We start from the raw sequence: 13,628 nt of genomic DNA on the forward strand, positions 1-13,628 counted from the left end.
GATTGTGCCCTGAGGGTCACCATCTTGCCTTCAGTGACCATATTTTGCATGCTCTCCTGTTCCTATCAGTTAACTGAGATCGGAGCCTACATTTTTAAAGTTTGACTGATGAGTTTAGCACCCTGCCAAAGTAGCCTTTGACTTCTTCTTCTTCTTCTTGTGCCATATCCGTTATTGGACGTTGGCGATCATGTTGGCGATCCTGTGTTTATCAGCAGCCGCACAAAAAAGTGCTGCTGAGTTTTGTCCAAACCAGTCCCTTAGATTTTGAAGCCACGATGTTCTTCTTCTGCCTGGACCTCGTTTGCCTTCCATCTTTCCCTGGAGGATGAAACGGAGTATGCCGTATTTTTCTGGGTGTCGCATCACATGTCCGAAATATTCTAATTTTCAGTTTTTTAATTGTTTTGATGATTTCCCTTGGCTTTCCCAGGCGGCTTATCCCCTCCTCATTTCTGATCTTGTCAACCCAGCTTCTACGTAACAGCCGCCTGTCAATCCACATTTCAGATGCTTCTAGTCTCTTCAGGTGGCCTTCTGTCAGAGACCAACTCTCTACTCCATAGAGAGGCTGGCCTAAAGATGCCATCGGCAAAGAGGTCATTGTTCAGTCTTCATTTTCATCCCTGCATGAACCCTGCTGTGCTGAGGTCGTTTAGTGGAAAGCAAAATGTAAAAGTAGTCAAAACAGGGCCTCCTCCCCAACTCCCTGAGCAGCATCTGCACTCTCGGCTGACCGCAAGTTCTCCATTCTTAGCCTTCTACCGCCGAGAAAATCAACTTCTCTAAAATGCCCACAACAGTAAAAAAAAAAAAAAAAAAAGCCTGCACGACATAAGCCTAAGACTGAAAATCAGGCTTGTCAGATGCTATATTTTTCCTATCCTGCTCTATGGAGTAGAGAGTTGGTCTCTGACAGAAGGCCACCTGAAGAGACTAGAAGCATTTGAAATGTGGACTGACAGGCGTCTGTTATGTAGAAGCTGGGTTGACAAGATCAGAAATGAGGAGGGGATAAGCCGCCTGGGAAAGCCAAGGGAAATCATCAAAACAATTAAAAAACGAAAATTAGAATATTTCGGAAACGTGATGTGACACCCAGAAAAATACGGCATACTCCATTTAATCCTCCAGGGAAAGATGGAAGGCAAACGAGGTCCAGGCAGAAGAAGAACATTGTGGCTTCAAAATCTAAGGGACTGGTTTGGACAAAACTCAGTGGCACTTTTCCGTCCGGCTGCTGATAAAAACAGGATCGCCAACATGATCGCCAACGTCTGATAACGGATATGGCACAAGAAGAAGAAGAAGCCTCATTCAACACATTACCCTAGATTGCACTCAGGCTTAAAAACGGAGCCATTTGAACGTGCATTGCAATGCAGGGTCTGTGGGATACGGCAGCTTGAGCTGTGGGAATTCGCCTAGGAGAGAAATCAAAGGGGCAGCCACTTTCACGCCCATCAAATGCATCCTTGCAAGTTAGTGTTGCCTCTTAACAACCATTCATTTAGGGACTGTTCAAAGTTACGAAGGCACCGGAAGAAGTGACTTAATGACCATTTTCACACTTACGACCGTTGTAGCATCCCCATCGTCACGTGGTCAAAATTCGGATGCTTGGCAACTGGCTCATATTTATGACGGTCGCAGCGTCCCTGGGGGGGGTCACGTGATCCCCTTTTGCGACCTGAGAAGCAAAATCAGTGGGGAAGCCAGACTCACTTAACAGCCATGTTGTTAACCCTAACAACAGCGGTGGTTCACTTGACTGTGGCAAGCAAAGTTGTAAAATGGGGCCAAATTCACTTAACAACTGCCTTGCTTAGCAACAAAAATTTGGGGCTCAATTGTGGTCATACGTTGAGGACCACCCGTATTGGCTTTTGCTATTTTAGCCACAGGAAGGTTCATGGTTGACCCACACCCACACAGCCGCCACCGTTTACTTTTTGTCGAGGCTGGAAGACCAGCCTTAATGGTGGGATGGATGTTGCTTCTCGACTTGCTAACGAGTCCAGGGAGAGAGAAGAGGTGTGGAGTGCAAACTTCGAAGATGTAAGGAAGCAGACTGTGGGAACCAAGGTCAATTGCCAGAAGTCTGGCCGGATCTAGAAATGCTTTCTCCCAACAATATCTTGCAACTTGATTGGGCAATGTGACCTGACACAGAAAGAGGAGGAAGAAATCAATGCTTTTAGTCCAATCTCTTCTTAAAAACTTCCAGTGTTGGAGCATTCACCGCTTCTGGAGGCAGGTTGTTCCACTGGCTAATTGTTCTAACTGTCAGGAAGTTTCTCCTTAGTTCCAGGTTGCTTCTCTCCTTGATTAGTTTCCATCCATTGCTTCTTGTCCTGCCTTCAGGCGCTTTGGAGAATAGCTTGACTCCCTCTTCTTTGGGGCAGCCCCTGAGACATTGGAACACTGCTATCATGTCCCCTCTCGCCCTTCTCTTCTTTAAACTAGACATACCCAATTCCAGCAGCCTTTCCTTATTTGCTTTGGCCTCCAGTCCCCGAAATGATATAGGGTTTCCTGCCTGAGCAGGGGGTTGGACTAGATGACCTCCAAGGTCCCTTCCAACTTTTTATTATTGTTGTTGTTGTTGCTGCTGCTGCTGCTGCTGCTGCTGCTGCTGCTAATACTACTACTACTACTACTACTGCTACTACTATAGTGACCTGGGTGGGGTCTGGTCAGAGCCGGTTTTACTTTCATATGTGCCAATATGGCGTACTCAGTAAAGTTTTGCATTTCGAGCCAGAAACGTCTCAGAGGCAGAGGTGGGGTTCAGCCGGTTCGCACCACTAGAATGGACTTCCGGAAGCGGCATCCACACAGAGAACCGGTTGTTCCCCTATTTGAATCCCACCGCTGCTCAGAGGTTTGCTTGGTTGGGTTCGCTAGTCGGAACTTCTTGTCTTGTTATCTCTAGATCCTCCACCACCACGTAGCTACCGTGGAGAAGCTACCGCTGAATGCCTCCGGATGCCAGTTGCAAATTCGTTGCAAGAACTTCCGCGTAGCTCGCTTTCTGATGGTGCAAGAACGAGACTGTCACGAAGTCTATACCTCTTTGCTGAAACTCTCGCAACCAGGTGTGTGTGGCGCGCAGTTCCGTTTTTTGCCTGTTCCGGGGCTGTTAACGCGGGAGCGGCCTGTTCTCCCTGACTTTTAAATGCCTCTTTCCCTGGGGAACAGAGCTTTTTCCAGGCTGTGCTGAAAGGGGTTAGGCCAGGGGTAGGCAACCTTGGCCCTTTGATGACTCGTGGACTTCAACTCCCAGAATTCCTGAGCCAACCATGCTGAGGGGAAAGGGAGAGGTTTCCAAGCTGAGCCATGTTGGCTCAGGAATTCTGGGAGTTGAAGTCCAGAAGTCATCAAGGGGGTAATAGTTTCCCCATGCTTGCTCAGGAATTCTAGGAATTGAAGTCCACCTATCTCCGAGTGGCCAAGTTTGAGAAATACAGGCCTAGGTCAGGGGTAGGCAAACTTGGCTCTTTTATGACTCGTGGACTTCAACTCCCAGAATCCCTGAGCCAGCCATGCTGAGGGGAAAGGGATAGGTTTCCAAACTGAGCCATGCCGGCTCAGGAATTCTGGGAGTTGAAGTCCACGAGTCATAAAAGAGCCAAGGTTGCCTACCCCTGGGTTAGGCCCAGTTGTTCTGGGTTTTTATTCTAGCAAGATGTTAGCAACATTCAAGCATTCTTTGTGCTGGATGCTGGGACATTGGAGCGCTAGGGAGGAAAACTAGGTACAGGAGTAAGTGGAAGAGAAAAAGGCCTTTTATTATTTTATTAATATTTTATTTTATTGTTAAAAGTTGTGGTTAAGGCTAGTCTAGTCTAGAGAAAAGAAAGACTAGGAATGACATGATAGCAGTATTCCAGTATTTGAAGGGCTGCCCCAAAGAAGAGGGGGGGTCAACTTATTCTCCAAAGCACCTGAGGGCAGGACAAGAAACAATGGAAACTAATCAAGGAGAGAAGCAACCTAGAACTAAGAAATTGGAAAGACTTGCCTTCAGAAGTTTTGGGTGCTCCATCACTGGAGGCTTTTAAGAAGAGACTGGACAGCCACTTGTTTGAAATAGTATAGGGTCTCTTATTTGGGCATGGGGTTGGACTAGAAGACCTCCAAGATCCCTTCTGTTAGTTCTAAGCAACAGTATCTTTAAACAACGGTGTATAGACATTTTTATTGAAAAAAACTAATAACAAAATGGCTGCTTGTAGTTTTATCTGCCAGAGCTGAAAGGGTTCTTGCGAATCGTCTTGGGGCTTAGTAACTTTCTAGGTTTATTTTTAAATCTGCAGGATATGTTAGATGCAAATTTAATAAAACAGAACAGAAATTAAAGGAAGAACTTATTTGTAATATCATTGTATGCAGGGGCAGTGGTTAAGATTTGGTCTCAGAGGCCCAAATGGCTGATTTTTTGCCTTTCAAAATTGCTTTTGTGCTTTAGTGAAACCCGAAGAACTTTACGCCTTCTCTTACAATCCCAAAACCCCTGAAGGCAGCCGAGAGACGGGCTGGAAGTCGATAGATGTCAAAGCCGATTACCTGCGGATGGGCATCGAGAGCAGCTCCTGGGAAATCAGCAACGTCAACAAGGATTACGAGGTGAGCTGGCATCTGCTTTGGGTGTGCTATCTAGGCCAGGGGATTCTGCAGCTAGTCCTCGACTTACGGACCACAACTGAGAACAGAACTTCTGTTGCTAAGAGATGCGGTCATTGAGTCACACCCCATTTTACCATTTCTTAAAAGTGAATTGTGCGAGCATTAAGCAAGTCCAAGATTTTGCTTGCCAGTTTCGAAACCCCCTGGGAAAGTTGCCGACGGCGTTCACGCGACCCATTTGGGGATGCTTCAACCAGCCGTCGTAAATACATTCCGGTTGCCAAGCACCCAAATTGCAGTCACGTGACTGTGGCGACCCTAGGAAGGCTGTAAGTGCGACGGTTGTAAGTCACTTTTTCAGCATCTTTGTTGTTAAACAAATGGTCGGTAAGTCAAGGACGACCTGTAGCACAGCTCTGCTCAACTGTAAATCCGTAAGAAACGGCTTTGCAAGTGAAGAGACCATCAGTAAATAACGGAAGATAGTTTCATCCATCTCTTTGTCCTAGATTTGCAGCACCTATTCCCGGGAACTGGTCGTGCCTAAAGCCGCTGCTAGGGCGATGGTCTTGGGAAGCGCGAAGTTCCGAAGCCGAGGTCGGATACCTGTGCTTTCCTACTTCTACAAAGAGAATAACGTTAGTCATGCTGTTTTTTGTTTTCTATGGGCTTGCTCTCTTTTTTCCCCAGCTTACAACAGTGAAAGTCACATTGTTTAACAGGGCAAGACAATGAGATGAGATGATGGGATGGGATGGGATGGGATGGGATGGGATAGGTTAAGGTAAGGTAAGGTAAGGTAAGGTAAGATAAGATAAGATAAGATAAGATAAGATAAGATAGATAGATAGATAGATAGATAGATAGATAGATAGATAAGATAAGATGATAAGATAAGATAAGATAAGATAAGATAGATGAGATAAGATAAGATAGGATAGGATAGGATAGGATAGGATAGGATAGGATAAGATGATAAGATAAGACAAGATAGACAAGACAAGACAAGACAAAATGACGATAAGATAAGAGAGAAGATAAGCTTTATTGTCAGTTTTTCTGTGAACACACTGGCACACATTAAAAAATGAAATTCTGATGCCCATACACATACAGTACATGCACATAGCTATACAAATGGTATAAATACACACACACAAAGCCCCTCCCCAGAAGGTAACAAAGAAACCAATCATGGAGAGGATGTGTAGCTTCCCAGACAATCCTGCGGATCCTATTCAAGCATCGCTTCTATGCTTTCCAAAAAACGTTGCCATCAAAACTACGGGGGACTACTCCGTGCAATTGCCAGGAGTCAAAAAATGGTTTAAAGACACCAAAAAAAAGGGGGGGGGGAGATCTCATTAAAGCAGCCGTATCATTTTCTCCATTGTTAAAGCAGCTGCAACAAGCTAAAACAGCCATGTTCTAGAGGGCCTTTTCTGAATCAAACATGGAGTTTTGCAGCGCTGGATTCAAGGCACCTGCATGTGTTAAAAAAACGCCAGCAGCCCTTGGAAGATACCGTGTCAGGCTGTGTATCCTTTAATGCATGCAAGTATTTGGAATCCAGCTGTGGCCAATGTTCTGTATGGCCACTGGATTTTGGAGAGGGCAGTTGACTGCTCAAATTTTCTGCTGATTGCAGCAACTCCCTTCGTTGGATCTTAGGGGAATATGTGCCATCAAGTTCAATTTTGTGAAGATCTAGATGGCAACTTTCCATTTAGAGCAGCCTAAAAAGCGTCCTGTGCTTTTTTTTCCAATCCTCAAAATGAGTCACACAAGGCAGTCTTCAACTAATTACATCTCATCTCTGCTAATCTCAGCTTTTTGAACCCGAGGGAAATAGCTCGGAGCAGATAATTTCTTTTATTACTTGGCTGATTGAGGGGCCGGTTCTTATTGTGGAATAAACCGCTGAGCTGTTGAGTTGCCAGCTTCGTTGTTTCTGTCGTGCTCTCCCCTCAAGGCTGGGCAAAATGACTTTGCGAATGGATTTAAAATTCTGGGGGAAATTTCCCCTTTAGCTTTCTTTGGTTCGCTTGCGTTCCTTTCTCAGCATTTTGGCCACATTGATGGGAAATAAACGCAAGGTGATGAAGCAGCGAAAGAAGGAGAAAGCAAAATGATCACGCCTCCTCGGAAAACACAGGACCTGCATGTAGAATTTTATTTGAAGCCTCCCATGATGGGTTGGGAGATACAGGTAGTCCTTGACAAGTTGGGACAAAAATTTCCGTTACTAAGCAAGGCTGTTACCCAATTTTACAATCATTTTTGCCACAGTTGAGCGAATCACGGCGGCTGTTAAGCGAATCACACGGTCCTTAAGCAGATCCGTCTCCCTCCGCCCTTGTCTTTCCTTGTTGAAAGCCAACCGAGAAGGCAGCAAATGGTGATCACAGCACCCTGGAACGCTGCAGTCATCATAAACCCACATTGGTTGCCCAGAGCCCAAGTTTTGGGGTGCTGCAATCGTTGTGTGAAAAATGGCCATGTCACTTTTTTCACTGCCGTTGTAACTTCGAGTGTTCGCTAAAACAAAATGGCTGTAAGTCAAGGACTGCCCGTGATTCAATCCAAGGAGTATTCAAACTATATAACAGCGGTGGCGAACCTATGGCATGCGTGCCAGAGGCAGCACTCAGAGCCCTCTCTGTAGGCACGTGTGCCATGCCCCAGAGATGGCAACCGTCCCTCTTCAACCAGCCACCCACTAACTCGCCGAGGTCCCACTTGGCCAGATGCATCCCGGCAAGGCCGTTTTCCCTCCCCCCTGTCCCGTCCTTCCTGGCCTTGCATGCTCTCCTTTTCCCGGGCACGACCCATTGCATCGCCTCCTCAGCTGTCGTTCGTCCGTCCAGCTCAGAGGCAGCTTCTCTGAACTGCTGGCAGCGGGCTGCGGAGCCCCAGAGTGCACCAGTTGATGGGCTGGCAGGCTGAGGTTGCTGATGGACACCGTCACCCCCCATGCACTCGCTGTCCTCTGTGTGTGGGGGCCGATGGTGTCAGGCAGCAGCCGTCCCGGCCCCTGCCTCGCCTTGCCCCGCGGCAATGGCACTCCCACCCTGCCTCGCCTCGCCCCGCAGGACAAGCCCACCTTGGCCACACCCACCCAGTCTGCCATGAACACCACAGCCACGCCCACCCAGTGGGCCACGCCCATTGGCACCCAGCAGTAAATGAGTGGGTTTTGGGTTGCAGTTTGGGCACTCGGTCTCTAAAAGGTTCGCCATCACTGCTATATAACCTCTCTTTCCAAATTGCACTACTTTATCCCAAACGTGTTTCCGATATTCACGCAGGCCCATGTAAACGCCTCTCGGGAGCCTGGCAAGAGTTGCATCCGAGTTGAAAAGGAAGAGCAAGGACATCAGGGCCCGGTTCTGAATGTCTCACCTGTTACATTCCATACCTCCTTTGTATTGCAGGCCGCCATCTGCAGGTGCAGCCAGCCTTTGTCTGGATTTAGCACTCGCTGCCTGGAAGACGAACAGCTGCTGCAGGCGATTCGGGAAGCCAATGCTGGGAGTCGGTTCATGTACGTGGTAGACACGAGGCCAAAGGTACTTCTTCCCTGGAGCCTCGGAGGTTGGCTTAATTTACAGCAGGGGTGTCCAAGCTTTAAGATTTGTGGACTTCGACTCCCAGAATTCGCCAGCACGCATGGATGCCAGGGAATTCTGGGAGTTGAAGTCCATAGGTGTTAAAGTTGCCAAGGTTGGACAGCCCTGATTTACAGCTTTGATGCTGAGTTTGGCTCGGTCCATAGGACACCATCCTTAAAAGGGTGGAAGAGACATTTTTAAGTTCAGTTAATTTGTTTTGCCACTCTGGTGCCTTCACTGCTCTTCTGAATAGTTGGTGCTCAGTCCAAAATGCGAGCATGGTTAGGTGGCTGATCTGAAAGTCATAGCTCTGCCATAACTGGCATCCTGGCTGGGAATTCTGAAAATCGCTAACCTAACCATTCCAGAGGGTGCTAGATTTGGAAAAGTTGCCATAAAGTTTGCTTTGGGTTTGTCTGTTTTATTTTTCTTCATTAGCTGCCTTTTCAGGACGTGGGGAAAACAGAGTAAACTTGTGCAGTACCTCAAGCAAGGCTTAACATTTAAACATGGTGAAGGACTCGTACAGCAAGTGTATGGCAGGGAACATAAGAACAATTAGTGGACAACCACTTAAGTGTGAGCCAGCAGTGTGCTGCAGCTGCCAAAAAAGCCAACACAATGCTAGGCTGCATTAACAGAGGGATAGAATCATGATCACATGAAGTGTTAGTGCCACTTTGTAATGCCTTGGTAAGGCCACGCTTGGAATACTGCATCCAGTTTTGGCCACCATGTTTTTTTTTAAAAAGATGTTGAGATTCTAGAAAGACCATCAAGAAAAGACCATCAAGAACGATTAGGAGGCTGGAGACTAAAGTATACAATGAATGTTTGTGGGAACTGTTTAGAGAGCCACTTGTCTGAAATGGTATTAGTTCTCCTGCTTGAGCAGGGGGCAGGACTAGAAGCCCTCCAAAGTCCCTTCCAGCTCTAGTCTAGTCTAGTCTAGTCTAGTCTAGTCTAGTCTAGTCTAGTCTAGTCTAGTCTATAGTCTAGTCTAGTCTAGTCTAATCTAATGTCAAGTAATGATTGGAAGATGATTAAAGAGAGATCCAATCTAGAACTAAGGAGAACTTTCCTAACAATCTGATCAGTTAACCAATGGAACGGCTTGCCTCCAGAAATTATGGGTACTCCATCACTGGAGGTTTTCAAGAAGAGATTGGACAGCATTTGTGTGGAATAATATAGGGTCTCCTGCTCAAGCAGGGGGTTGGATTAGAAGACCTCCAATGTGACTCCTTCCCCCTTATTTATAGCAGGATCCCCCTCAGAGATCCCTACAGTTCCAACTTCCCTGGATTTTAGGAGAGATTTAACCTTGTTCTTTGAACAGGCCCCGGGGACAGATGCGCAATGAAGTTTTCCCTCTTGCAATGCAGTGCTCTGTTTGAATTGAGTTTGATTATCATCTGTGGCATAGAGTAGTAATTATTTATTTTGGTAGTTTCATATGTATGCATCTTTTTTATCCTTGGCTGACAGAACAGACTAAGGAAGCCAGCTCTAATAAATACGATTGGAGCAGCAAATATGCCCAGTAATAAATAAAATGTCATTGGATTTTCCTAGTTGAACGCCATGGCCAACCGAGCTGCTGGGAAGGGCTACGAGAATGTGGATAATTACGAATGCATCCGTTTTAAATTCATCGGCATTGAAAACATCCACGTAATGAGGAGCAGCCTGCAGAAACTCCTGGAAGGTAGGATGTGCTTTGTAGTGGCCTGCTTAGGCAGATCCAGATGGAACTTCTGAATGGGAGACGTTAGCAGACTAAGGCCCTGGCTGTGTCCTTGGCTTATTCAGTTTACCTGACTTCTTAGCAGGCATTGTGCTTAGCAGCGATAAACCACCTGGAAGGAAGATTTTTATTTTTTTATTGAGAATGTAAATACAGCATGGTGTGTATTGACTGAACCACTTCGGTGTGACAGTGATGCAGTAATGCATTATAAATAAATCCTGCTTTGTTACTTAAATTGTAACACAGGCAGTCTTCAACTTTGCAACCACAATTGAGCCCCAAATTTCTGTTGCTTAGGTGTGACAGTTAAATGAGTTTCGTGCCATTTTCCGGTCTGTTTTGCCAGTTAAACGAATCACTGCTGTCACTAAATGAATCATTGCTCATTAAGTGAATCTGGCGTTCTCCAGTGACTTTGCTTGTTGGATATTGGCTGGGAAGCTTATAAATGGCCATCACATGACACACACACACCCAGGACACTAACCATCATAGATACGTGCCAGGTGCCCAGCATCCGAATTTTGATCACATGAGGATGCTGCAACGGTCGTAAGTGTGAAAGCCGGTCATAAATCACTTTTTTCCGTTCCATTGCAACTTTGAACATTCGCTAAATGAATGGTTGTAAGGCAAGGACTATCTGTACTGTGGGGGAGGGATCCCCAAGGGCAGGGCTAGGCAACCTTGGCTCTTTTATGACTGTGGACTTCAACTCCCAGAATTCCTGAGCCAGCATGGCTCAGCTTGGAAACCTCTCCCTTTCCCCTCAGCATGGCTGGCTCAAGAATTCTGGGAGTTGAAGTCCACGAGTCATAAAAGAGCCAAGGTTGCCTACCTCTGGCCTACGCCTAGGCCGCTTTATGACTCGTGGACTTCAACTCCCAGAATTCCTGAGCCAGCCACGCTGAGGGGAAAGGGAGAGGTTTCCAAACTGAGCCATGCTAGCTCAGGAATTCTGGGAGTTGAAGTCCACGAGTCATAAAAGAGCCAAGGTGGCCTACCCCTGGCCCAGGCATAGGGATTCAGATAGAGATAGATCAGGGGTAGGCAACCTTGGCTCTTTTATGACTCGTGGACTTCAACTCCCAGAATTCCTGAGCCAGCATGGCTCAGCTTGGAAACCTCTCCCTTTCCCCTCAGCATGGCTGGCTCAGGAATTCTGGGAGTTGAAGTCCACGAGTCATAAAAGAGTCTGCCCAAGGGGAATGTCGGGATCTTCATCGTCAGCCTGGCACTTTGCTGGGCTCCTACTATCAAAGGGGAAGGAAGGAGGGGGGCATTTGGGGCAATCCACACCTGTGTATCTAATCGTGGGAAATGGGGAGGGGGACGGGACAACGGAAAAAGGCCAGATCACCAGACCAGCTTGTACCAGGATCTTCAAGGATGTTTGCCCTGAGAATGGAAGGTTACCAGTTTCGCTCCTCAGAGTTTCTCCAAATATCTCACTGGCATTGCCTTGGCTGGCCAGGGGACCGGCCGTGGAGGGAGAGATTGGGAGTTGGAAAGAATAGCTTTGCATTTTGCGTGGGAACTTCCAGACTTTTGCTGCAATCAGTTTCTTTCAGTAAAAGTTCCTTGGCTTCCACTAAATGGGAGTCACGAGTCTCGCTTTCCTGAGAGAGCAAACCAGGGCAGATCTGACCGGGAACCTTTGTGTGGATGCAGAAGTTGTGGCTTTACTGGGAGGGCTCTTCGGTGTTACCTGGGCTTTCTCTTACCGAAGCCGTGGTTCCTCTTCCTTTTTCAGTGTGTGAAGCAAAGTCTCCTTCGATGAGCGACTTCCTCACAGGACTGGAGAACTCCGGCTGGTTGCGACACATTAAAGCCGTGATGGATGCAGGAGTCTTCCTGGCCAAAGTAAAAGAACATTTTGCATAATTCCTGGGAAATTTTGCACGCTCATCGGCGTGCAGCCTTTCTTTTTTTGGGGGGTGGGGGGAGGTAAAGTGAGAGCTTGGAAGAAAACATGGAAAAATGAGTGGGGAGCCGTTTCAGATTTCTCCAGGTTTGTGTACAGAGATGGCTTCGGCTGCACACAGGAGGCAAAGTATTTGTCATCAACGTCAATTTGAAATACTTTTGGGTTAGGAGATGTTAGGAGGTCTGTAACTTCCTGGGAGGCAAGATATATGAAGAAAAGAATCTGGATTTCTCTGTTTTTTGGGATGTTAAAATCTGGAGGCTAAACAGTATAATGAACAGTCTAGCTCAGGAGTAGGCAACCTTGGCTCTTTGATGACTCGTGGACTTCAACTCCCAGAATTCCTGAGCCAGCCATGCTGAGGGGAAAGGGAGAAGTTTCCAAGCTGAGCCATGCTGGCTCAGGAATTCTGGGAGTTGAAGTCCACGAGTCATAAAAGGTTGCCTACCCCTGGCTCTAGTTTATCGAAGAAAAGGATTAGGGTGACAGGATAGCTGTCTTCCAGTACCTTAAGACGGGTCCTCAACCTGTGGGCCATGGCCCACTACCGGGTCGTGGCCTGCTGGCCAGCAGACCACGGAACAGGCTGGGCAGGGCACACGTGTGTGTGCGTGGTTACTCCCACTCGCGTTAGCGCCGCTGCAAAAGCAGCGTCATATGGCAAAAACGGGGTGGTGCTAGTGCCCACGCAGCAAAAAGTGGGCAGTGCTAGTGAGTGTTGCGGGCGCTAGCACCACCCCGTTTGTGTGCGCACGCGAGCGTGCATAAAAGACTTCCCCTTCCCTATCCCTCCGGTCCGCCAACAGAGAAAGGTTGGAGACTTCTGCCTTAAGAGGCTGTCACAGAGAAGAGGGGATTGATTTATTCTTCAAAGCACACGAGGACAGGACAAGAAGTAATGGGTGGAAGCTTTTTAAAGAGAAATTCAGCCTTGAAGTGAGCAGAAATTTGCTGACAGTGAGAACGATTAATCAGTGGAAGAGCTCGCCTCCCAAGAGTTGTCGATGCTCCTTCACTAGAAGTTTTCAAGAAAAGATTAGACCACAGGTCGGCAACCTGCGGCTCCAGAGCCGCATGCGACTCTTTGAGCCTTCTCCTGCGGCTCCCAGCCTCTTCTGCCATTTGCAGAGAGAGAGAGAGAGGCACTTGCGCTTCCCTTCTCCCCCCCCTCTGTGTGTGTGTGTGTGTGTGTGTGTGGGGAGAGAGAGAGAAGAAAGAAAGAAAGAAAGAAAGAAAGAGAGAGGAAAGAGAAAGAGAGGAAAGAGGGAGGGAGAAAGAGAGAAAGAGAGAGAGAGGGGGAAGCGCAAGTGCCTCTCTCTCTCTCTCTCTCTCTCTCTCTCTCTCTCTCTCTCTCTCTCTCTCTCTCTCTCTCTCTCTCTCTCTTTCTCTCTCTCTCTCTCTCTCTCACACACACACACACACACACACACATTCTGAGTGGGGGAAGAGGACTGGCAGACCAAGGGCAGAAAGAGAGAGAGGGAGGGAGGGAGAGAGATAGAGAGAGACCCTTTTGATTTGATTTGATTTTGATTTTGATTTTATTAAATTTATACCCCGCCCTTCTCCCGGAGGACTCAGGGCGGCTTACAGCCAGTTTAAAACAATGATATAATACAATACAAAATTTAAAAAGATTAAAAATAACTATTTAAATTTGGCCGCTTCTACTAAAAATTTAATTTAAAACCCCTTTAAAATACCCCTAGGC

At 47.1% G+C, this 13,628-nt stretch overlaps 1 protein-coding gene across 1 annotated transcript in view; it reads left to right on the forward strand.

Annotated features, from left to right (window-relative positions):
• MTMR8 (myotubularin related protein 8) overlaps positions 1-13,628 on the forward strand; it is a 42,031-nt gene that overhangs the window by 13,470 nt on the left and 14,933 nt on the right. The window contains exons 3-8 of the mRNA XM_015810753.2: positions 2,936-3,098; positions 4,472-4,629; positions 5,139-5,267; positions 8,064-8,198; positions 9,816-9,948; positions 11,744-11,853. Coding sequence (XP_015666239.1) covers positions 2,936-3,098; positions 4,472-4,629; positions 5,139-5,267; positions 8,064-8,198; positions 9,816-9,948; positions 11,744-11,853 — 828 coding nt within the window. The remainder of the gene's footprint in view (positions 1-2,935; positions 3,099-4,471; positions 4,630-5,138; positions 5,268-8,063; positions 8,199-9,815; positions 9,949-11,743; positions 11,854-13,628) is intronic.

Source organism: Protobothrops mucrosquamatus, unplaced genomic scaffold (assembly GCF_001527695.2).
Source record: "Protobothrops mucrosquamatus isolate PMUCROS unplaced genomic scaffold, P.Mucros_1.0 scaffold19, whole genome shotgun sequence".
NCBI lineage: Eukaryota > Metazoa > Chordata > Lepidosauria > Squamata > Viperidae > Protobothrops > Protobothrops mucrosquamatus.